The sequence below is a fragment of the Pelodiscus sinensis genome, chromosome 16, assembly GCF_049634645.1.
Source record: "Pelodiscus sinensis isolate JC-2024 chromosome 16, ASM4963464v1, whole genome shotgun sequence".
Lineage (NCBI taxonomy): Eukaryota > Metazoa > Chordata > Testudines > Trionychidae > Pelodiscus > Pelodiscus sinensis.
The window spans coordinates 29,114,143-29,140,198 of record NC_134726.1 but is presented as its reverse complement, the minus strand read 5'-3'; the positions used below and the strand labels follow the sequence as shown (position 1 = coordinate 29,140,198).

Below are 26,056 nucleotides of genomic sequence, written 5' to 3'. Positions count from 1 at the left end.
CAAACAAACAAACAAACAAGCTTTCAGAAATATAAGATTAGAAGATTTACCTGGCGTTGCTTGGGTGTGTAACTCAAGAAATGGTTGGTTGGGTTTTGTGGGGAAATAAAAGGAAAATGCACATGTGTTATGTAAATTATTTTAATTTTCAAAAAGGAGGGCACAACCTGGCCCCTTGAGGAGCTGTGGGTGAGGCAGGAGGAGAGAGGAAAGGGACTCCCTAGGCCCCATGAGGAGCCCTAGTGTTGTGGGAATCCTCAGGCCTGTGAAGAGGTGTTCAGAGGGATGAAGGAAATCCCCATGTGGGTGAAGTGGCAGCGGGGAGAGAGGGAAATCTCTAGGTCCCATAGGAGCTTCACAGCAGGAATCTCTGTGCACCTATGTGGAGCAGTGGGGAAGGGAAGGAGTGTGCAGGCCCACATAGGTGATGGGGCAGATCCTGTATCATGGGGTGAGGTAATGAAGCTGCTGGGGATAAGGGTAGAAGGTAGCCTGGCCAGCAACATACAGAGCTCCATCCCCAGCCTGTCAGTCTCGTGCTGGTGTTGCTGTCCCCAGTGCTCACTCTTCAGTATCCCATCCTTGCATGCCACCCCCACTAGTGAGTGTGAGGATTGTGTCCCTCCTCTCTCTGCACCTCCTTTTCTGTGTTGTGAAAAACAACCCCATTCCTGCAACTTCCCATGGTCCCAGCACAACCAAACCTTGACCTCCCTTTAAGTTAGGGTAATAGGAAACAGCCTTCTGAATTTGGTGGCCCTAGCTGTTACCGTTTAAGAGGAGTTCTTGCACAAACAGATGTACAGACAGACATTTCATTTCTAAAATACCGATTGATAGATTATTAACTCTTTGGCTATGTCTAGACTACATCCCTTTTTCAAAAGAGGGATGTAAATTAGACAGATTGAAATTTGAATTTCCTGTGTTTCATTTGTATAATGCCGTCCGTGCGTTCGAAAGAGCCACGTCTAGACAGCGGTTTCACTTTTGAAATACCTGTTTTCGAAAATGTGCTGCCTCCATTATGCAAATGAAACACAGGAAATTCAAATCCTGGCTTCATTTGCAATTTCGATCTGTCTAATCTGAGCTCTTTCGAAAGAGGGATGTAGTTTAGCCATGCCCTTTGTGCTGTGGTTAAGTCTAAACCCCTGCTTTTGTCTACTTTTCCAAGCACAGATCTCCTTCAGAGAGCAGAGAATCCCAAAAACAGTTAAAGGTGCTGAATGCTGCTGTCCTGCGATTATCCAAGAACATCAAGGAGCTTCGGGATGAAAATAAAAGCCTGAAAGCAGATCTAGACCGAGTGCTGAGCAATTCCCCTGGTTCTAGCAAAACAAAATGTATGTGTTGAAAGGTTAAGGGTAGGGAACTAGGCTTCAGGTGCACAGAAAGGAGGTGGGAGACAGGTACCGTTCATAGACTACAAGGCAATATGGATAGATCTCATAGAAGCATTGAAAATGTGTTACGTGAAAATGGGCTACAATTACTCTGTAATCATTATTCCAGGAGCATCAAACTGAGTGGACTAAATTACAGTTAGACTATGTGGGCCAGGAGTCACTAGCAAGAGCAAATTTGTGTGTCTGCAGCTGGCAAAATCACACTGGAAGACATTTACATTCTGTTTTGAAAAAGAAAATGCCTTCATGAAACTGTTCTTGTACTGGTCACTAGGGCTTGCTCTAGTCTATACTATACGTATGTTGGTATGACTACATTGCTCAGGGGTGTGGATTTTCCACTTCCGAGGGACACAATTATATCAACCTCGCCCCAGTATAGACAGTGCTATGTTGACACAAGGGCTTCTCCCCCAATATAGCTTTGGAGGTGGAATACCTGTACCAATGAGAGAAGCTCTCCTGTTGCCATGGATGGATTCACTTGCTACAGCTACCTTAATTTACCCCTCTATGTATTCCTGCCACCACCAGTTCAGTCCCCCAGGCTGTCAGTTTTCTCTCTTTTCCTTACCTACAGCCCCATCCCCCACTGCCTTTGGGGAGTCTTCCTCATTCTTTTTTCCCTCTCTTTCGTTGTCCCTCTGGTGTCGTTCTCTGAAAGGGCAGTGAGCTATGTGGCAGCAGGAATCAGGGAAGAGGAGCACTCTGGGTGTGGTAGTGGGGAACCCCATCAGGCACCCAAGCAAGCTTCCTTTTTTCTAGGGATTTGTGTTCCCTCCTCAATTCCTGTTGCTCCAGCTCCCTTCCAGTTTCCAGAGAGAGCCTAGAGGAACAAGACATTCCCCATAAAGCCCTGTTTTCCATCGTTCAGAATTATCTTGTGCTGGTTAAAATGGTCTAATTTAAACTTTGAAATGGTTTGAGTCAGATGTCAAATGTTTATAGATGGTTCTGTCTTTTAAGGCAGCTTCTCAAAAGCTGATTTTTAGTTTTTTACAATGAGGTGGGCCTTCTGAATGGACGCAAGCTTCCTTTTTTCTAGGGATTTGTGTCTCACCAATACAACTTCTTGTTTAAAACCTTGTTACCTTCTTCAGATTACAATGAGTGGAGCAGACAGAGGCTGGTGAGACGGATTTCAGAGCTGGAAAAAGTGAGTGACAGAAGTAATATATTCTGCCTTATCATTGGTAGAACAGAAAACATAAAGTCATTGATCTGTGTTCATGGTGCCTTATCCTTCTAAATATCAACTTGTTGCATTCTCTCTCATACATATGAACAGGTATTTACTGTTCCCTTTTTTGCTGTGTCATACTTACCTTTTATTGCTGCAGTTTTAAAATTAATCTCCCTTTGATCCTGCTTTCCTTTCATCTTTCCTACCCTGGGTCAGATCCTCAGTGGTGCAAATCAGTACGGCTCCATTGACGTCTGTTTATGCCAGATGAGGATCTGTTTCCTTCGATGCACCCATATCTTCAGAGACAGAAAGAGAAAATTTTCATTTTTTTCTCTTCAACCTTTAGGAAGTGCATGAGATAGAGAATAGCAGATTGCAGTCATCAGCTAATGGCACATCACCATTGCTTGGTCTGCCACCTTCAGCTTCTGTACAGCAGGAACAACCATCCACTCAAGAAAGTGACCCCCTTGAAGAATGTGAGCGCCTCCGAGGACTGGTGAAGAAACTGAAGGGTGATAGGAGTGCACTGCAAGATCATCTGGCCAGTAAATAGTAAGTGTGACTATAGTCTGGGATGTAGTACAGTCTCTGTGATTTTTTTTTAAAATAAATATGAAGTGTATCGTGAAAGGAGTTATGTGAAAAGTTTCTCACATTTTAAATCTGCAACATTTGATATTTGTGAGGGGTTAGGGGACAGATTGTCTAGATTTTCAAAAAAGGGTTAAAAATCACTCTTTGTCATGTCCGTTTTTTAAAAGGTTTCTCTTAAGGAATGGCACAGTTGACCATCAACAAATGGAAACTTCTGCAGGTTTCCGAAGAATTTTAAAGGCTGATGAAATTTTTGGCAAGATAACATCTGAAGAATGCTAAAATGTCATAATTACTTCCTTAAATCATTTTGCAACAGAACTTTTGACCTAATCCATCATTTTCTCCTCTGAAATATTCCTCTTGTTTTCTGTTACATTCTGGCATTCACCCTCCAACTGGGCTGCTGAATTGCTTTGTGTTTCGTCAGTGCATAGAGTGACAGCTTACTCTAACTAGGAGCTGAGATGTGTGCACAGAGTAGCCTTGTATTTTAATATGATCCTTCAGTGCAAAAGTACACAGGGACATAGACCTTATCAATACCTATACTGTTATAAAAGAAGAGGCGTCCATCATGCCGTCTGCCACAGAGAACATTTGAGAAGACTTGAAAAGTTTCTAGGGGGAGGCAGGCAGGCCCTTCAGCCCCACCTACAGTCCCACCCACTCTGCTGAGGACTCGCCCTCACCACAGGGAGTGGAGAAGTGCACACGCATGTGTGCCCTGGCATCCCCAAAGCAGCAGGGCAGAAGGAGGCCCCCACGGTCCAAGCCGGCCCAAGCCTCCCCAGTCCTTGGAGCAGCAGGGAGGCAGGAGACCATTTGCGCACACCTCACCACCACCAGGGGGAGGGGAAAAGAGCGCACATGCACCCCAGCATCTCCAGAGCAGTGGGGAGAGAAGAGGCCACATGGCCTGAGCCTCCCCAGCCCCGGGAGCAGCAGGGAGGGAGGAGGCCCCACGGCTGGAGCTGGCCCAAGACTTCCCAGCCCCGGAATCAACAGGGAGGGAGGAGGCCATGTGGCTCCAGCCTCCCCGTCTCCGGAGCAGCATGAAGGGAGGCAGCTGCGTGACCCAAGCTTCCCCATCCCAGGGAACAGTGGGGAGGGAGGAGGCCATGTGTACATCTACCGTCACAACGGGATGGGTAATGCTAGTATCAATAATATGCAAGAAGCCCTTTTTCATCTAAACCATGTATACCATAGAATATGGTATTATAAGCAAAAATATGTACTATTTACAATATAAAATTACCGATTAAACAGATTTTATTCAACATTAGCTGAAATGTAATTGTCAAATAATTCCTCTAATACATTGAAATGCAAATTATATAAACACTGCCTTAGCGATTAATTCACTATTCTCATACAGTTCAGAGGTGAAGCAATTACAGCAAGCGAAGACTGAATTGGAGAGGGAGCTGCAAAAGTGGCAGAAGATGGAGAAAGAAAAGTGTGAAAAAGAGGAGGCTTTGAGGTATAGATATTTTCCAATTTTGAAAAGGACTGATAAAGTTGATTATGACACAGTTCTCATACTAAGTGGTTCAAAATATGCAGTGTGTCATATGAATTGTGAGAAACAAAAAGTAAATGAGGTATCTGGGCTGACTGTTTTGGCTAAATGATGGTAATCTTGGAATAAGTTTTGGGGAATGGAGATTTGAAGCAGAGTGTGAAATGACATCTCTGTGTTCTGGGGGTAAGGCGGACTGAGGAGCCTGTTGGAAAAGCTGAAATGTAGGATTAAAATAAACCATGCCTGGTGTGTTCGGCTGGATGACCTTTTCTTGTCCTTCTCATTGCTTCGGAGAAGAGAGGATGTGGATCATTACCACTTCCACCCTGACTCATAACAGCATGGTTTCCCATCCACTGGAGGAGTTACTTATAACCAAGCAGTGATCATTAGAGACAATCATGGCAAAAAATGTGTTTCTGTTACCTCGATCAGAAACTAGCATCAAGCCAAAGTAAAACACACAGTTTTGCCACAGTCTTGTATCTGCTGGTCACTGAATTATTGGGTCAGGTCCAGTGGCATTAGTAATAGCTTCAAAAGTATCACTGTGATCTTGAGCTTCAGGGGGTAGCCAAGTTAGTCTGTACAGGATAAACTTAAAAAACATCAAATAGTCTGGTAGCACTTTAAAGGTTAACAAAATATGTAGATGGTATCATGAGCTTTCGTGGGCACAGCCCACTTCTTCAGATATCGGCTGTGCCCACTATAGCTCCTGATACCATCTACATGTTTTGTTAGTCTTTAAAGTGCGACCAGACTATTTACTGTGATCTTGGTCACTGTTTTTAACTTACCACTGTGACTTCTCTCTTTGTCTCACTCTGGAGACATGCATTGTGTGCTCCTGTACAGCAGAAAAGTTCTGACTACAAATAATTTGTACGCTCCTGGCTATAGGGAGGAAATCCAGAGCCTTACACAAAAAGTGAGAGAACTGGAGGCAGAACTATACGAAGACAAGAAACAAACTGTAGATGATATCATGGAAATGCCAAACAAGGTATAACTTCATTCTTTCTTGCACCCCACTTTCTGGCCCGCCAAGCGGGTGGATCCAGCCTGCGGAGGCCCTGCTGCACCCCCCACCCACTCCAGGCCAAGTATTTTGCCCCTGCCCTGTGAGCAGAGAGGGCAAGGGAGCGTGGGAAGTGTCCTCCCATGCCAAGGGCCTGGGCACCTAGGTGGAACATGGGGTGGTGGCAAAGATACTCCCTCACCCCCAGACAAATCATTGTCTAAGGGTGGGGAACCTGGAAATACTGTGGCCCCGCCCCTTCCTCTTGATGTCCCACCCCTTCCTGTGTGACCCAGGGTCACTTCAAAAATTTGTGCAGTGTCCCCCAGCAAAAAATTATTGCCCACCCCTCTCGTGGATTGCAATAGTGGTTGTTCTCTGTTTTGTTGCATAATTGCAATGCTAGCAATTTGGCAAGAGTTTGATGTCTTAGCAACATGTGAACTACAGCAGTGGGGTCTTTGTAGAGTTGACAGAATGGAGTTAGCCTGGCCAATAAGTTAATTAGGTGGACATAGTCAACTCATCTAGTAACGGTTGACTAATCTCTTTGGGGCAGTTTCTGTTAAAGTGTACACACAAGCTGTCTGGTCTAGGCATTTTGCCTGGTTGTAGCTTTCTAGTAGCTTCTTGGGTTCCTCCCCTTATGAGATCCCCCCCCCCCCCGCCCAATATTTTTGCCTCCTACAAGTATAGTGTTTTAAGATTTACAGTGTGTGAGAAATGCTTCAATATTTTCCTATAAGTAATTGTATGAGATTGAAAGACAGTCTTAAAATTAAGACTCAATTTATGTCATGATATGGGGATACACATGTTTTGGGTCAGCCATGTGATTTGCCTGAGACAGAGTGCAGAATTGTACTCTTGTAATCAGAAGTAGGAAGCTCTTCGGTTTTGTCATTACTTTTTCATTGCTTTCCAAGTTGCTGATTTGTTAAAGGTATAAAGAGGAACAAGATTCTGTTCATTTACACTCGACTCCTATTGTTGGTGTTTCAGGGTGGCCATCCCATTAGTAAGTGGAAACAAATGAGTATTGGACCAATTGGGATATCCTTACACTTGCAAAACTCCAGTGGAAATTAGTGCAAGTTTTGCCTGTAAAAAGATTGCAAAATCATGTCATTTGTACTTGTTCTCAAGATAAGATATTAGTATTACAAATTGCCATTTTTTAACAAGATAGTAACTGCCATTGTGGGAATGGAAAATTCCATCGACTAGTCAATTAACCGCATTTTAACATCCTTAACAGAAACAAGTTGAAATTCTTACAAATGGACAGGCTTTTGCTTGTTTGTTTTTAATATCCTGATGCCTCACCTTCATTTCAGGGTACTGAATAGCCTGCTGATGAGCATCAGGAATCAGAGCACTGATACAATCAGAACCAAATGTCTGAGTTTCCTGCTTCGCCTGGATATTTCTCCTTTTTTTGGGGCCTTTTTATTAAGGATTAATCCTTCTGATTAAGGATAGTTCTTTTTCATTTCTGTCATTCTATCTGCTGGAGACTGTGCTAACATTATAACAGTGAATGTGAATTTTGCTAGAAGCAGGCCTGACTTGACTGAACTAAAGGAAAAGGTGTCGGTAGTAGCCATGACTAGGAGAAAGAAGTACTGTGTACTAGAGCTGGTAAAAAAAAATCCACTTTTTTTTCGTGTGACAGGTCTGTTTTCTGTGGAAAATTTTGATAGTTTTGTCAAAAAAAAAAAAAAAAAAAAAAGAGGACACCCAGAAACTGATTTTTAATTCAGCCATTTTTAAAATTTTGATTCTAAAATGCTGCTGCACTGTTTGTTGGGAACTGTAATTAAGGTACCTCATGTTCCCATCCTCCTCCAGAATGGGTTCTCTAGCTTGAGTCCTCCCATGACTAATCACAGACAGGTGAGTCTTCCAGAATATGGCTTCCCTCACCAAAAGGTTTCTCATGGGAGATTTACTCTGATCAGGGATCTCCCATGGAAGAGAAAGCAAGTATGAAAACCCAAACTACAACTCCCATGGGCACCCTGGTGGCATTTAAGAATTTTAGTATATAAAATGTTGATTTTTTTTTTCACTGAAAATTTGAATTTTTCAATGGGTAACTTTTTTTTTTTTTAATTTTGATCAACATTTTTCTCAGAGAGTATAATTTCCAGCAAACTCTGAGTACCATAAGTGAGGTAAATCAGAAATTCAAGACATTACAGATTTTTGGAACTTGTATTTTAGTGCCAGAGTTGAAAGCCCAGTGCTCAGATGTTGAGGACAGGGAAAGAAGTGGAATTAAGAAATTCTTTCCATATCATAACCATTTAGGGCCCAAATATGAGAACCTGACTTTTAGAATATGTGAGAGAGAACCAAAATAAATGATGCAATGAAAAATAAGGAAGGTGCATGAAATAAAAGAGTATTACATTCTTTTGAAAGGTAATGTAAAAACTTTTGGTGAAATCTCTTCCATGACTTACTGTTTCAGAGATCATTAATTTGCAAAAATAAAGGGTATGGCCCATCCTGGTTCATGTAGGATAATACTTAGATATATGTGGAGCTCAAAGCATGATATGGTAGTTTTGAGGGATGATTCTGCATCCCTTAAATCATCAGAGGAAACCGGGAAATTTCTTTAGCCTGAGCTTCATCCAACTAGGATAAGTTGAACAAACTAAAAGCATGTTTTATATTACCTTTTGTTTTATGAACAAACGAAGTAAGTTATGCTTTTCTGTGTCCATGATTTCAGGGGTTAGAGATAGGGGAACATAAAAAAAATCCACTACCAAGCTAACAAACAATCCCCAAAAAATCCAGTTAAAGAAAGCTGCCCACGGATAGAAAAAAATGAGCTTTTCAGTTGTTTTGAAATGCCTTTTTAGTAGCTATAAGAAAATATGAGACCTTTTGGGTAATAAAAGCCATATATCCTTATGATGTTTATTTAGAAATTTTCTCCATTTCAGAAAGAAGAAATGGCTCTGGATCAGGTAAGTGTGTATTGTACCAATAAATGACAATTCATGTTCACTTTATAATAAAGTATAAACAAGCAGTTATATAATTTTAAAGAGATTATTATTATTATTATTATTACGAGCTTCAGTATTCTAGCAGAAGCACTAGTGATTTGCTGGAAATAATAGTTCAGTAACAATTTATCTTTTGACATTCTGTTTTCAGTTGTTCATGATTTACTTAAACTTTCTCCTTTGGGGTTCACATTTTCTATGTGTTCTCTGTCAAAAGATGTATCTTTTTGGAAAACAGGAGCAAAAATGGTTCTGGCATTTCTGAGTATATGGAGCTGCAGATGATATGGAGAAAAGTTTTCCCAGTATAATAACTAATTCTTGCAACCTTTCTATGAAGAGCCCTATCTTCAAAAAGGCTAGATGTAGACATTTAACATGGAAACAGCCCTCATTAAGAAGTGCTCTTTATAGCCATTTAACTGGAACAATCATTTGACCAAATTATAACCCTTTGATACCTGTATATGTGTTATATTTTTCACAAGATTTTTCATTAAACTCATAAAGTTGACCTCTAAGAGAGGTTGTGCTGTGAGCATTACTAATTTAGGCCCTGAAGCCACCTCAAGGACAATGAGTATACCCAGGTGCCTACATGGAGCCCTGTTAAATCACTGGGTCTCCATGTGACTAAGGAGGAGTTCTTTCACGATTCTTGATTCAGGATGGAAGCCTTAGTTGCATAGTGAAATGTATACTAAGAGTGTACATGGGCTTCTCAGAAGGTCTTGGATCTGCCCCAGCAAACTAGGTAGGATCACCCCAAGTTTTGTAAGTTTCTCTGAAAACTCCTAAGCTGCATTGGGGAAGATCTCTCTCTCTCTTGTAGACTGTCTTGTTTGGTAGGACATGGCATTCTTATGGAATTTGCACCTGCTGTTGCCCGTGTCTTACAGCACATAAAACTCTGAAGAGTGAATTGCTTTTTCAATTTTTACAGTCTTTTTCTTTAAAAAACAAAACAAAAAACAACCTAGGATCTTTTATACTGAAATCTTTAAGAGACTTCTAGGGTTGCATAGTTAAACAGGTTGGGAAAAGCCACACTTAAGTTTGCATGCACAGCTTCAACTCTGCCACATGCATATATGCATTATAATTAGAGCTGGAAATGCACTTTATTTCTTTATTGGAAAATTTTATCTGGCAAAAAATATAAAATTTAAATATTTTGATTCCAAAATGCTGCAATGGTACCTCCCGGGAGCTTACATTTGGGTGTCTCATGTTCCCATTCTCCTTTATTTCTGGGCTTCCTGTTAGACTACATCTAATATGATGTACCACAGTCACCCTCCTGGTGAGGGAAGGCGGTTGTATCACTCAAATCCCTGGGTAAGGTGCATCATGGGAGATGTAGTTCAGGTAGGGAGCCCAGCTCATAAAGGTCACTGAGGGGTCATCTAGACTACGCAAAAGTGTCAAAAGGAGTTATGCAAATTCTGCGGGAATTTGCATATCTTCTTCCGATCTCACTTTCGAAAGCAGAGCTTTGAAATGAAAGTAATCAAGACGCTTTTTTTCGGCAACTTCCCCCCCTTTTTTTAAAAGCCGCTTTTCCTCAAAAAATGAGGTTTACATGGCTTTTTGAAAAAGGGAAGGGGGTTGCCAAAAAATGCATCTTGATTACTTTCAGTTTCGAAGCTTTGCTTTCGAAAGTGAGATCGGAAGAAGATATGCAAATTCCCACAGAATTTGCATATCCTCTTTCGACACTTTAGCATTGTCTAGATGAGCCCTGAGGGTTGGTAGAAACTGAAATAAAGCTCTCATGAGGCAACATGGCTGAATGGCTGAATCAAAATACAGTAATTTGTTTTACAGTTACTTAAACTTTTTTGACCAAAAAAATCAAAATTTTCCCACAGAGAGCAGACATTTCTTATAACAGTATTTTATTGAAAACCCAAATGTTTTGACAGAATTGATAGAACATGTATGACCAAGTAGGTTTCCAACGTTCCAAGTTGTGCTGGGAATCTTCTAGAATTGGGCTTATTCTCCTGGAGGCTCCTGGAGACAAACCAGAATATAAGCCACTAAAAGTCTGGGGTGAGCAGGGCAAAGGCAGGCTTCCTGCCTGCCTTGTTCCTGTACCACTCCTGGAAGTCGCTGGCACATCCCTCCCTGCAGCCCATAGGTAAGAGAGACAGGTCTCCGCACACTGGCCACAACCTGAGCAATGACTTCACAGCTCCCATTGCAGGCAGGGACAGCGTGTGGAGCCACCTGGCCTCCCCATCCTCTTCCTAGGGCCTATGGGGACATGCTGGCACAGGTCTTAGGGAAGGCAGGGAGCCTGTCTTAGCCCCACTGCTTCACTGACCAAAACTCAAAGCTACCCAAGGTAATACCACTCGGCGGGAACCCACATCCTGGCCTCTTCCTGAATCCCAACCCACTTCCCTAACCTTGGGCCCCATTTTGCACCCAAACTTCCTCTCCGAACCCATACCCCCTCCTGCATCACAACCCCCTACCCCAGCCCCGAGCCCTTCCCACACCAAACTCCCACCCAGAGCCTGTGCTCCCTTCTGCATCTCCTGCCTCATGCCTGAGGCCCCTCATACTCATCCTCCCTTTTAGATCCCATTTCTCTCACCCCCTTTCACTTCTGCCCCAGCCCTGAACCTCCTGCTGCACCCAAACTCCCTCCCAGAGCCCATGCTGCCTCCTGGACCCTAGTCACTTGCCCTAGGCTCAGCTCAGACCCCCCTCCCACACTCCAAACCCTCAGCCCCACCCCAGAGTCCACATCCCAACCTCCTGCCCCATTCCAGTAAAAGTGGGTGAGGATGGAGGAGAGTGAGCGAGAGGGGATAGAATGAGCTGGAGCAGGGCCTTAGTAAAGGAGTAGGGCAGGGTCTCGGGGCAAGCGTGGGACAAGAGTATTAAGGTTTGTGTGATTAGACAGTTGGCAGTCTAATGACCACCCCTCACTGTGACAAAGTTCTTCATTGCATGGTTGTATAGTATTTCTCAACTAGCACAATATAATATCATATGCATTTTCTTCTTTAAAGTCCATTTTTAGTAGGTTAGTAGAGAGAAGGATGAGACGTGCCAAAGCTCTTTCCATGCTCTTATAATGTGAAACTATATTTAACATCTATCAGAATGGTGTTTTTAAAATTTCACTTTACACTCTAAATATTCTAGTTCAGAATTAAAATCCCTTAGCAGAGAGAGAGAACATTTGTTTAATGTATTCACCAGAACATTTGCCAGACTCCTCTTGATTTCTGATATTATCAAGCAGCAAAGCCTGCTAGGTAGCTGAGATCTAGGATGGGAGTATGACTGCATTGCTGTATCTAAGAAATATGGGCCAATGTTGGCAGCTTGAATTTAATTGCATTTGACAGGCTCCATAATGTGCAGATTCCCAGGTTAAATTTACTGTAGAGTTGTGTGTCTGTGCAGTTCTTTTATCATTTATAGGTTGAAACCCTTTTGGATTGCAGACAAGCACATGTGAGGTGGTTAAGGATGCCTCTTGATTAGAGGGGAAATGCCTGCACATCAAACAGTTGTCACTGCACAGGGAAAATAGTTTTCTCCTGTAATGCCTTTTTCCCCTCTGGACACTACTTTAATTTGTAGCTGCCATCTTTCAAGAGAGTTAATACCCATTTATCTCTCTCCCTGCTAGGCGGCTGTTGTGATTCAGGCAGCGTTCAGGGGACATTTAGCTCGGCAGGAATTGTTAGTGAGTAACACACTCAATCGAAAATCTCCCACCATGCATAGCCTTGGAAATAAGTTTGGGGGAAGTGGGGACATATACACAAGGTACTTCTTTATTTTCCCATTATTTACAGTGCAAAGTTGCAGGCTTTGAAGTCTTGCACGTTTAATTCTGTAACTCATCCAGTGGGCTTTTGTTTTAATACTTTGACCTATGGTGTCATTTTTAAATTCCAAAAAGAGGTCAAGCCCATTTGCTGGCTTTTCTTTTTACCATCTACTTCATAGTCCTCTTCAGAAATAAAGCCATAGCATGTCAATGCAGTAGACTGCAACCTTGGTCCCAAGCTGCTTGATTTCTGTATCTGATTCTGCCAACAGTTAAGAATAAAGAACTATATTGCTAGTGTGCTACCTTTTCAAAAGCTGTCTTCACCCAGGTACACATGGAGTTGTAGCATTAGGCAAACATTACTCATCATTCTTTAGAAACAAGAAGGTGAAAGTGATGGTTAGCTTGGAGTTTGGTGTCCAGCAAGCTCTGTTAAGATTTCCAGTGTATTTTTTAAATCATGTCACACTTACTCCTGATTGCCAGGCTCTGAATATAAAAAGACTTCCTGACTGATTACTCATTTTAGATGCTGTAAATGTACTGGTTTCCTAAGTAACCATTTAGATGTAGGGAAGTGTTAAACAAATGAAGAATTCTGTAGCCAGATCCTCCCTCTCACTACATATTATAATATTTAAGCTTCACTTCAGCTCAATTTGACAGCACTGACAACTTCTGCTGTATACAGACAGACCCATCTTGGAGGCTGCCTTAAGTCTCTTAGGTTAAGGGGGTGTCCCACCCACAATACTGCTGAAATAATGTAACGTTCATTTCAGCTGCCTACCCTTTAGCACATACGATGACAGATTGTCATTGGATCAGTAGAAGCCTAGGAAAACCCCACAGGCCTGCAAGCCAAAAAAAAGTAAATGCTTTCTCACTACCAGGTGACACCACGTTCATGATCAAAAATAAAAATGTTAGAAGTGCAGTTATTTTGGCAAGGAATTTATTAAAAAGCTGATTTTTTTCCCTTCGGTCCTTTATATTACAGGGCCCCAACATATCTGATGGGTCCAGCTCTTTGAGCTTGTTTTCTGACTTCAAGGAGGAAGATGAGATTGTAACATTCATCCAGTCAGTTTTCAGGGCTCACTTAGCACGTAAAGAGTGTCCTGAGGAAAGGTAAGTGAGGAACAGATGTCTCCACCAAGACACAGCATTGTTACTTATTTAAATGGTTATATTGATGTAAAATTGTAGTAGAAGCTCCAAGGCAGCAAAAAAAAATAAAAAAACAACACACACTTAGGTATGTTTCTGTGGCTGTGTCTAGACTACATCCCTCTTTCGACAGAGGGATGTAAATTAGACACTTTGAAATTGCAAATGAAGCGGGGATTTAAATATCCTATGCTTCATTTGCATAATCGCTTAACGGTGATCTTTCGAAAAAGCACCATTTCGAAAATAAAACCACGGTCTAGACGGAATTCTGTCTTTCGAAAAAGCCTGCCATTTTCAACAGAATTGCATCTAGACTGCGGTTTTACTTTCAAAATGGTGCTTTTTCGAAAGAGCGCCATTATGCGATTATGCAAATGAACAGGGCTCGACAAATACACTCACCCTCTTGCCTGTGGTGAGTAGATTTTATCAGCTGGAGAGTGCAGGGGTGGACTGGCCCTGTGGGCCATTGTGATGGGCTGGCGGAAGCCTGCACTACGAGCAGCGCGGCCCCATCCTATCCGTCGGCCAGTGGAGAAGCAGAGCGCTGCTGGGAAGGGGGAAGTGTGGCGATTCTTGCCACTGGGCTGCCTGCATGCAGCTGTGGTGCGAGGAGGCGGGGCGGGATGCCAGGACGCTGGCGTGACATGGCCCCGCTGATTTTAAAGAGCCGCGGCAGCTCAGCTCTAGCCGAGTGTCCTTGGGAGCTGGCTGCGGCACGCAGCACAGCCAGGGCCCGCCCCGCCAGCTCCAGTCCTGCCACACCCCCAGCCCCCCTTTGTCTCTGCGCCGCCCGTTCCCCACGCTGCCCCTGCTCCCCTGCACCCCAGACCCCCTGCTCTCCCTCTTCCCTGTGACCCTCTGGCTCTGTGCTGCCCTTGCACTCCGCACCCTGCTCCCCCCGATCCATGCCCCCCCAGCTCTGTGCTGCCCATTCCCTGCACTGCTCCTAGACCCCGATCCCTCTGCCCCTCCCATTCCCTGTGTTCCATTCTCCGTGCCTCCACTGCACCCTGTTCCCCCCGATCCCTGCGTCCATCTGGCTCTGTGCCTCCCGTTCCCCATGCCACCCCCGTATCCCCCCACTGTTCCCTGCACCCCTTTGGCTCTGTGTCTGTGCTGTCCCTGCACCCTGCTCCCCCTGTGAGTCGGGAGTGAAGGGTCCTTGTCCATAGGGAGCGGCTCGACAGGGCAGGGAAAAGGCTGCTGTGACCCAGCAGGGAGTGAAAGGAGGCGTTCACTTGAAGCGCCTTTGCCTTTATGGAAAAAAACGAACGAAAATGCTATTTGCTATTTATAGGGCTAAAATGCCAGGACAAAAACGAAAACAAAAAAAAAACTTATTGCAAACTGCAAACGTGTAAAAGACAACAAAAAAAGGGGGAGGCGGCCAAAAAATGTTTTGCTTGGGGCAGCAAAAAACCTAGAGGTGGCCCTGGCGGAAGGGACTGGGCTGGGCTGTGGGGAGGGGAGGGGAGGGGAAAATATGAGGAAGGGGCTTGTGCTGAGGAGAGGGGAGGGGAGGAGGTCAGGAGAAGAAGAAGAAAGGGGAAGGCACTAAGGGACAGGGGTGCAAGAGAGACAAATGCCAGGGGACCAAGTGCAGTCAATGAGGAAAAGGACAGGAGGGGAGGTGTCAGTGGGAAAGGAGAGGGTAAGGGCACTGGGGACTAGAGGGAGGAGGGGGAGGTGCTGGGAGAAGGGGTGGGCATGAGGAAGCCGGGGATGGAGCAAGGCATCTGTGCGGGTACAGGGGCATGAGGGGAACGGGGGCAGAGGGTAGTGAGGGGGTGGGTATCAGGGAAAAAGAGGGCAAAGGGGGCAGGAACAGTGAGGGAAGGGGGAGGCACCAGGAGGGTGCAGGTGCCAAGGGATTCTGGGGATGAAGCAGAAGGGCAGACACCTGCAGGGGAGGGACCAGCACCAGAGGAGAGAGGCAGGGCAGGTGTGTAGAGGGAGGTTTTAGGAGAGGGGATGAGGAGGGGTAGCTCACATGATCAGAATGGGGCTACTGCAGGAGTGGGCACAGGGAGGAGAGAAGGGCTGGCGGAGGGGGGCAGGTCTCAGGAAGGCTGAGTGCAGTGAGAAGGGCAGGAGTCAGGACAGCAGAGGAGAGTGAGGGGTTGGGGGGCAGCAGGCACCAGGGGAGCTGATGGAGCAAGGAGAGGAGACATGGCAGCAAAGAGAAAAGGTAGAGGTTTATAAGATATTTATTAATAACTTGGGTGATATTTTGATTAATAACTTATTAGTAATTACTGTTCTTATTCTTATTAGGAATTTATGTCATTAAAAAACACTTTTTGTGGAAGAGGGTGGCGAGTCCCTTTTTTGTCTGGCGAGTAGGTTTTCCATAATTTGTTGACCCCTGCAAATGAAGTGCGGGCTATATAAATCCCCGCTACATTTGCAATTTCAAAGTATCCAATTTACATCCCTCTGTCGAAAGAGGGATGTAGTCTAGACACAGCCTGTATGAACAGTTCACAAGTAAAATGTATAGGAAGGGCATGCAACAACATTTCCCTATCCTTCTGTTTCTGTCAGGGTTCTTGTTGCAGCTGTAATCTCCATATATATTCTCATTGTTTTTGCCCTTTAGTGGTTGGAAAAGTAACTGTAGAAAATGGTTATTTGCATTTCACATATGTAGCAATCAGTGCTTCTGCACTGGACTAGTGTAGGGAAGTCTAAAGGCCTAATTTTAAAGGAAAAATGCTAGAATGGAATCTCATTAGCAGCCAAGTACTTTTTCTCAGCAGGAATACACTGATTTGTTAACATTTTAGGTGTACAATGACTGTATCAAAATATATTTACTCTCTTTTCATGGTTTAGTGCTCCCAAAGCTTGAGATAATCTCATGGTTACAGGGTAAAGCACACAGCTGTCAGAGCTCACTCCTCAGGTGACAAGCCCAAGATCTCACCTCTCTCAGGATGGAATCACATGTCTCTCTGGGTATGTCTACACTACCCCGCTAGTGCGAACTAGCGGGGTAATGTATGCATACCGAACGTGCAAATGAAGCCCGGGATTTGAATTTCCCGGGCTTTATTTGCATAAGCCGGCCGGCACCATTTTTAAATGCCGGCTTGTTCGAACCCCGTGCTGCGCGGCTACACGCGGCACGGGCTAGATAGTTCGGACTAGCAAGCTATTCCCGGGCTTCATTTGCACGTTCGGTATGCATACATTACCCTGCTAGTTCGCACTAGCGGGGTAGTGTAGACATACCCTCTGACACTAAGATTCCTATGTAGTACCCTGACTACCTTAGCAGGGCCAACATAATTTTATCCACTCCAGCTCTGCCTCTGGGGGCTGTGACAAATGGTCTATGCAATGTGACCAGACAGCTTTTTCTAAACTTCAAAGGGTATATTTTTAATAGTGAGAACACTGCATAGAGCAAGAGAACAAAGATTTTAAAACAATAAACAGTTTACATGTATTGTCCAAATCAATCTAATAGCTTTCTTTGAAAGGGTTGCGAACCTTGTGGATGGTGGGGAAGTGGTAGATGTGGTATATCTTGACTTTAGTAAGGCTTCTGATACTCTCTCACATGATTTTCTCCTAAACAAACTAGGGAAATACAACCTAGATGAGTTTCTGTAAAGCTGGTGCATAACTGGTTGGAAAACCATTCCCATAGGGTGATTCATAATCAAGCTGGAAGTCATATCAAGTGAGGTCCCCCAGGCATAGTTGCCAATTCTGTGGGTGCTCTGGGTTGTGAGCACCCACTGAAAAAAAAATCAGAACCCACCGGCAGCCCTTCAGATTTACTCCACCCTCTACCCCTAGAGCCACCTGTGCACCAGTGATAGCGACATGGAGGAGACACTTGGGGGGAAGAAGGAGGAGAGGAACGAAGAAGAACTGGGATGGAGTGGAACAGAGCAGAGAGAGGCAGGGTGGATGTGAGGGCTTAGGAGAAGGGATGGATTGCAGGTGGGTTCTGAGGCAGAGCTGGGGTCCAGTACCCCTGGGGAAATCACAAACTGAACACCTCTCCCCACATGAATTGATCCTTCTGAGTCCAGTTTTTTTTTAGGATATTCATCGATCACTTTTTAGATAATGGCATAGAGAGTACACTTACAAAGTTTGCAGACAGCATCAAGCTGGGAAGGGTTGCAAGTGTTTTGTAGGTTCAGACTAAAATTCAAGATGATCAGGAGAAATGGTCTGAAGTAAATAGGATAAAATTCAATAAGAACAAATGCAAATTACTCCACTTTAGGAAGGATCAGTTTCACATATACAAAATGGGAAACGATGACCTAGGATCTGGAGGTCATAGTGCAGTGGTTGCCAACCCGCGGCTTGCAAAGAAAAAAATTGCGGCTCCTGATGGAACCGGGTCGGAACCCAGAACCGCTCAAGTCAGTCTCTCTCACGGCCGGGCTGCTGTGAGCCGCATGCGTGCTCATGGCCTGCGCCATTCCACTCACGGCCCGCGTCGCACTGCGTCATATCCTGCACGTGCAGGCCAGGTCGCACACAGCGTCCCAGCTTGCGTGTGCTAGTAGTCGGCTGCTGAGTGCAGGCAGCAGCAAGGGCTCTGGGTGCGGCGGCGGCGCCAACGGCGACTCCAGCTCCAGGACCTGGGCATAAGGTTGGTGGGGGAGGGGAATTGGGTTAGAGCGGGGAGAGATGCCTGGCTCTGGAGAAGGAGGGGAGGGAAGAGGAGGAGAATTGGGTGTGGGGGGGTGCACATGGTATCCCGAATGCGCATGGTGGTAGCAACAGCTCTGGCTCCGGGACCCGAGCATAAGTTGTGGGGGAGGGGGATTGGGTTAGAGTGGAGAGGGGAGGAGTCTGGGGAAGGGGAAGAGGAGGGAAGGAAGATCGGGTTGGAGGGGTGCACATGGTGTTCTGAACACTCAGCACACGTGTCTCAGATGCACAACTGTAGCAGTGGCTCCAGGACCCAAGAATTAGGTTAGAGCGTGGCGGGAGGGGATTTGGGTTAGAGCAGGGTAGCAGAGTGCCTGGCTCTAGTCTGGGGAAGAGGAGGGAAGAGGGATTGGGTAGGGCTGTGGGGGGGTACACACGGTGTCCCAGCCAGCACATCTCAAGGCTGGCTGCTCAGCGCACACGCCTGGAGGGCGATGCATGTGGCTGTAGCTGCGGCAACTCCGCCTCCGGGACCCGAGAATTAGGTTAGAGCAGGGTGGGAGGGGGATTAGGTTAGAGTGGGGGCGGTGCCTGGCTCTGGGGAAGGGGAAGGGGAGTGGGTTGGGGGGTATGCCTGGCTCTGGGGAGAGGGAGGGGGATTGGGTTAGGGTTAGGGTTGGGATGGGATGTGTGTGCCTGCCTCTGGGGAAGGGGAGGGTGATTGGGTTGGGGGGGGTGCCAGGGGAGGGGATGGAAGAGCAGCCAGGGCGCTTCCTGAGACCCAGGATCCCCAGGTACTGGCCCCAGCTGTCTCTGTCCCCTCTCCCTGGCCAGACCCACCCCCATGAGTACCCTGCCCCAGCACCCTGTCCTCTGCCCTCACCAACACAGTTGGGGCCACATTAGTGAGGCTTGGGGGATTTTGGAGCAGTTGGTTTTTTGCATCTCACTTGTGTGGCCCTGATGACTTTTCTTTGGGTCAGTGACCCCGACTCAAAACAGGTTCCCAGCTCTCTAATAAATAAGGACAACACTGAAACATTTTGTGTTTGACATAATATTATATTTACAAATGAATCCTGGCCAACAAGTCCCCAATTTGGGCCAAGCCCCCATATGGCCAAAGCATCATAACACTCCTGCACCACCACCCCCAGACCCGAAACCTGAGTCTGTCATACAGTGGAACCCTCTGTCCTGAGCCTCTCACATCCCCAAACTGCTGCACCCCCACATTCCCAGTCTTCTGCCACAACACTCCTGCACCATCCACACACTGGAAATCTATGTCCTGAGCCCATCATACTCCCAGCCTCGCTGCCCTGAGTCCCTCATGAATCCAGCCCAAACTTCTGCACCCTCTCAGCCACAAGCCTGCAGCTTGCTCAGCACCCCAACCCTCCACCTGACCCCAACACTTTGCAGTCTGGAGCCCCCTCCCTGAGCCAGCATCCTCTTCTGTACTTCCTCCTGCACCCAAATTTCCTCCCAGAGCTTGCACCTCTCACCCCTTCCCAGTGCTTTTTTTGTTGTGGTATGACCTGGGACGGTGTACCGGCACCTGTTTTCCCCCAGAACATTTTTTTTTCCTCAACAACTCCCTCCCCACCCCCCTGGTATGTGGTTCTTCGCACTCTATCCACCGCTATTTTGGCTCTTTCTCTCTAACAGGTTGGCCACCCCTCTCATAGTGGATCACAAGCTCAATATAAGACAAAGGTGTAACACTGTTGGAAAAAGAGCAAACATCTTTCTGGCATGTATTAGCCAGGAAGGTTGTAAACAAGACACAAGAGGTAGTTCTCCCGCTCAATTTTGCACTGATATGGCCTCAACTGGTGTATTGAGTTCATACTTCTGGGCACTACATTTCAGGAAAAATGTGGAGGAAGTCCAGAACAAAGAAGCAAAAATGTTTAAAGGTCTAGAAAACTTGACCTAAAATTGAAAAAAATTGTGTTTGTTTAGTCTGATGAAGAGAAGACAGAGGGTAGGTCTACACTTGCTCCTTAGTTCGAGATAGGGATGCAAATGTAGACGACTGAAATTGCTAATGAAGCGGGGATTTAAATATCCCGTACTTCATTAGCATGATCCCACCGGCGTGTTACTCCGCTCAAGAGCTGATTTGAACCAGGAAGTGCGCACTGGGTGGCGTTAGTTTGAACCAAACCCCTTGGTTCAAACTAACGTCACTTCTCATTTTCTCACAAAGGGTTCGAACTAACGCGTCCCAGCTCACACTTCCTGGTTCAAATCAGCTGTTGAGCAGAGTAACGCGCCGGCGAGATCATGCTAATGAAGCGCGGGATATTTTAAATCCCCGCTTCATTAGCAATTTCGATCACCTACATTTGCATCCCTATCTCAAACTAGGGAGCAAGTGTAGATGAACCCTGAGAGAAGACATGATAATAACAGTTTTCAAGTATATGAAAAGTTGTTATGATCTGGAGGGAAAAAATTGTTCTTGTTAACCACTGAGGATAAATCAAGAAACAATGGGCTTAAATTGCAGCAAGGGAGGTTTACATTAGATGTTAGGGAAAACTCAGGGCAGATGAGCACTGTAATAATTGGCTATGATAGTTGTAGAATCTCTATCATTGGTTTGTAAAAGCAAGCTGAATAATCACCTATCAGGAATAAGAATGTAAAATCCTGTTTAATAAGTTAACTGGCTAAAGATTAGGTTTAACTGATTGTGGGATCCTGGGTGGGGGATCGCTCCAGCCCGGCTGGAACAGTCCCCAGCCTTCAGGGCTGCTTCCTCTGCTGGCCCCACATGGGGAGCGGCAGGCTCCCTCCCTGTCCCACAGTGTGGTGGGCCAGGCGGTGCTGGAGCAGCCTTTCACTCATGGTGGACTGTTTCCAGGCACCAGTTAACTGTCACCCAATAAGCATCACCTGATAAGTGTGATGCTTACCGGATACTGAATACAGTTTCACATTCCTTATCAGGAATAGCCTAGCTAATGCTTAGTTCTAGCTTGAGTGCAGGGGATTGAACTAGAAGACCTCTCATTGTCCCATTTCAGTCCTACGATTCTATGATTCCATGGAGGCCTGTCCATTGATGTTAGCCAGGTAACCCAATTTCTTCAGGCTCCCTCTGCAGAATACATTTTTGTCTGTGGCCATTCTTCTGGACCAGCCTGTATGAGGGGACTTTTAAAATTTTTAATACACTTTTGATCTTAGGCTACCAGCCTTGGCAGAATCAGCCTTTTAACTTTACTGGAGCCATGGTACATGGTCCCTGACCAATTAATAGCCCAGACATTGTTTTTTAAAGACTTATTAAGTGTTCTTTTGACGAGCATAAGAATGACCATACTGCGTCAGACCAAACGTACATCTAGTCCAGTATCCTGTCCTTCAGCCATTCCCAATGTCATGAGCCACAGAGGGAATGAGCAGAACAGGTAACCAAGTGATCTATTCCCTGTTTATTCACATCTTCTGGTAAACAGAGGCTAGGGACACCATTCCTGCCCATACTATCTAATAGTGATTGATGGAGCTGCCTGCCATGAATTTATCTTGTTCTTTTTTTGAATATGTTATAGTATTGCCTTCACAATATCCTCTGGCAAGGAGTTCCACAAGTTGACTGTGTGATATATGAAGAAATACTTCCTTTTGTTTGTTTTAAACCTTCTGCCTATTAATTTCATTAGGTGACCTCTAGTTCTTGTGTTGTGAGAAGGGATAAATAACCCTTATTTACTTTTTCCATACCAGTCATAATTTTATAGACCTCTATCATATCTCCCTTTAGTTGTCTTGTTTCTAAGCTGAAAAGTTCCAGTCTTGTTAATGTCTCCCATTCTGAAAATTGTCCATTTATTCCTACGTTTTGTTTCCTATCTTTTAACTAATTGCCAAACCAGGAGAGGACTTTCCCTCTTATCCTATCACTACTTACTTTGCTTAAGAGCCTATAGTGAGGGACATTGTGAAGGGCTTTCTGAAAATCTAAATTCATTATATCCACCATATCAACATTGTCCACAAGCTTTTTGACCCCCTCAAAGAATTATAGTAGATTGTTGTGATATGGTTTCCATTTACAAAAAGCACATTGACCGTTCCCGAGCAAATTATGTTCATTTATGTGTCGTACAATTCTGTTCTTTACTATAGTTTCAGCCAGTTTACCTGGTACTCAAATCAGGAGTCCTTTGCCTGTAATTGCCAGGACCACCTCCAGAGACCTTTTAAAAAATTGGTGTCCCATTAGCTATCCTACAGTCATTTGGTACAGAAGCTGATTTAAATGATGTGTTGCAAGTCACAGTTAATAGTTCTGCAATTTCACATTTGAGTTCTTTCAGAAATCTTGGCTGAATACCATCTGGTCCTGGTGATTTATTGCTGTTTAATTTATCAGTTTGTTCTAAAACCTCCTTTGTTGACACCTGTTCAGATTTGTCTCTTAAAAATAATGGGTGAAGTTTGGAAATATCCTTGATATCCTCGCTGTGAAGACTAATGCAAAAAATTCAGTTTATCCCCAATTACCTTATTGTCCTTGAGTGCTCCATTAGGTATTTTTTCTGATTGCTTTCATTCCTGATACTTTTTCCTAAGAGCCTCTTTTGACTTAGTGACATATAGTCAGGAAGCATACTTACAGCAATCAGACAATCATAGAGCAATAATGTAATTCAAAGCAGACTCACATCATCCATGCTGCCCAATGTTGTACTTTGGAAGATTAAACAAGAAGGTGGTTGCAACATAAAATGAACTCTTATGAAATCGTATCTGGTTTACAAGTTGTCACCTCTATGAGTTATTATAGCTTTCTTTCTTTTTTCTCTTTCTTTTTCTTTCTTGTATCTGTCTCAGTTTTCTTGCCTTCATTTTCTGCAGATGGATTAGTGATCCATGCTTCATACTAATGCGGTTCATCTTTTGCAGGACTTTTGCCTCCAGTGCTTCAAGTGAAAGAACATGTACTGCTGTTTCCTATAGGAAAAAGAAACCAATCTCACCAGCACTCAAGAAACCCTTACTTTCAGCCTTCACATCAACCTCTCCTGGTAATCTCACTTCCCTCTATGTTCAGAAGCATGTAAGCTATGAATGGGCACGCTCACAATTTGCCAGAGAACTTTAGGTGTAATAGAAGATTGGTAGTCTTGGAGACTGAAATTCTATAACCACAAAACAGGTAGGCAGACAGTGTGGTTTCCCACAAAGGGTACATCTATGCAGCAACATTATTTCGAAATAACTTCTGTTATTTCGAAATAACTTAGTCCGCATCTACACAGCAGGCTGTTATTTAAAAATAATGTTGAAATACTATCAAGCTGGAGGACTTCTTACTCCGACTCCTGTAACCCTCATTGTACAAGGAGTAAAGGAAGTCGGAGGAAGAATGCTCTATTTTGAAATAAGTGCTGTGTAGGCGCTCCCAATTTTGAAATAAGCTATTTTGAAATAAGCTATGCAATTGACGTAGCTCAATTTGTATAGCTTATTTCGAGTTCAGCCCTACTGTGTAGATGCACCCATACTGTCTAACCTATTTGTCACAACTTTGATTTGGAGGAGCTACTTCTAGGGGTAAATGTAGTATCCAAGAGGATATGATGAGCCTCTCTGCAGTCTGTCTACTTCCAGCTCACGCTCACTATGTAGCTATACTTAGGGGCTATCTCTAGACTGGCAAAACTTGCCAGCTGTCTACACTGGCCGCTTTGAATTTGTGCAAGAACACTGACGATCTAATGTAATGTCAGTGTTCTTCCGCAAATACAATGACTCTCCCATTTGGGAAAAAGCCCTCTTGAGCAAATGCTTTTGTGCAAGAGGGCCAGTGTAGACAACTGAGAACCATTTTGCGCAAAAAAGCCCTGATGGCAAAAATGGCGATCGGGGCTTTCTTGCACAAAACCACATCTAGATTGGCATGGACGCTTTTCCGCAAAAAGTGCTTTTGCGCGAAAGCGTCCGTGCCGATCTAGACGCTCTTTTCCACAAATGCTTTCGTTAAAAGCATTTGCGGAAAATCATGCCAGTCTAGATGCAGCCAGGGAGTTTCTATGGCATTTCAGGCTTCAACCATGGAGAGGTTGGGAGGATTTCATCTTTCTTGCTTAAAGGGGATATATTTATCTGCTAATAAAATAGCATCTCCAGTCAGCCAAATAAATGTGACCATGTCTTTTCAGTTGTCTCCAGGTTCATGAGAGACCAGGTAAATAAAAACCTTTAGCTCTAAAAAATCTGGCTAATGAGTAATACAGTACTATAATACAAATAATTAATTATAATAGAGAACCATCACTCCTCAGTCATGAGTTCTCTGACAGCTAAATTATTTCAGATGGTGAAAACAGTGAACTAACCAGTGAAGAAGTTGTGGAGGAACTTAGTGCAGAAGGGGAAGAGAGAAAATCAAGGGAGCACAAACTTTTGTCCTTGCAATCCTCTTCTGGTGAGTATTGAAAGAAAGAGACTGGGGGGCAAAGGGTTATTCTTTGCCCCTAAGAAAGTGGCAGATTTTCAAAACTCTCTTGGTGATTAGAAGATATTTAGGATGCAACTGAAGAGAGAGCAAGCACACACATGAATATTAATCTAACAGATGTTTGGACTTTTTACCCTTAGGCATGGGCATTTATAGACAGCATAACCAAATCATCCCAAAAGGCAAATTCAACTAACTACTGAAGGAAGCAGAATGCTCTATCATGCATACCATCTGATTACCCTGCAGTTGGTTCTAATTTAACCATTTAATTCCATCCCATTCACTAAAAATTCAGCTTCTCTAACTCTTAGCTTATGCCTGATCTAACAATTTGCTAATGAAAAAGGTTTCCAATGCAATAATGCTCTTCTCTGGTCATTTCATAGCTAGGAAGGGACTTGATAGCTTCCTATTATTCTGCAGCTGAATAAGCTGTTCACCTCCTGCCTTCCAACCTCAAACTTGTATTTGATTAACTCTAGATTTTTGATCAGCTGTAAGTGTTCTGTGGAAATAATTTTTGCAAGAAGCTATTTAGTTACCTTGCCCTTTGGCATTCTTTTCAGATGAGTTGTAAATGTTTACGTGTTAAAGACAACATGTATATAGGCCAGAATCAATAGGTATTATCCAGGTTTAGAGGCATCTTGGTGTTTATTGTACTGTCTCTACTGGATTCATAGATTATAAAACCAGAGGGGACTACTATGGTCATCTTGTATGACTGTCTGATAACACAAGCCACCCAATTTTCCCTGAATTAATTTGTGTTTAAACTAGAGGACATATTTTAGAAAAAAATCCAGTGTTGATTTGAAAATTGCCAGTGGTAGAGATTTTTGTCATAACCCTTAGTAAATTGATACAATGGTTCATTACCCTCTATTAACAATGTATGTCTGATTTCTAGTCTGAAACTGTTTACCTTTAACTTCCAAGTGCTGGATTGTGTTTTACCTTTGGTAGGTAAAAGAGCCATTATGAAATTTTTGTTCTCCAGAGAAGTATTTAGTTTATAAGCTTTAATGAAGTCACGGCTTAACTGTCTCTTTGTAAAATTAGACTGAGCTATAAATAGAGAGGTAAAACTCCACTATGTGGAAAATGCTAAAGTAAGTGGCATTTTATTGAAGGCCTTCATTTCATGTGACTTCTTTAACTATTTCAAATCCAAAGCTTTTTGAATATAACCAGTCTTTGG

The 26,056-nt window shown here is 44.1% G+C and overlaps 1 protein-coding gene across 7 annotated transcripts in view; it reads left to right on the top strand.

Annotated features, from left to right (window-relative positions):
* The window catches only part of IQCE (IQ motif containing E), a 59,035-nt gene that overhangs the window by 27,898 nt on the left and 5,081 nt on the right, over positions 1-26,056 (top strand). For 5 of the 7 annotated variants that reach the window (XM_075899607.1, XM_006112884.3, XM_075899610.1 and 2 more), the window contains 10 exons: positions 1,183-1,346; positions 2,510-2,565; positions 2,942-3,150; positions 4,574-4,678; positions 5,624-5,726; positions 8,702-8,725; positions 12,423-12,479; positions 13,570-13,700; positions 23,295-23,416; positions 24,709-24,819. In XM_075899607.1, the coding sequence (XP_075755722.1) occupies positions 1,183-1,346; positions 2,510-2,565; positions 2,942-3,150; positions 4,574-4,678; positions 5,624-5,726; positions 8,702-8,725; positions 12,423-12,479; positions 13,570-13,700; positions 23,295-23,416; positions 24,709-24,819 (1,082 nt within the window). The remainder of the gene's footprint in view (positions 1-1,182; positions 1,347-2,509; positions 2,566-2,941; positions 3,151-4,573; positions 4,679-5,623; positions 5,727-8,701; positions 8,726-12,422; positions 12,480-13,569; positions 13,701-23,294; positions 23,417-24,708; positions 24,820-26,056) is intronic. The other 2 variants (XM_006112885.3, XM_006112886.3) reach the window with 2 other exon arrangements.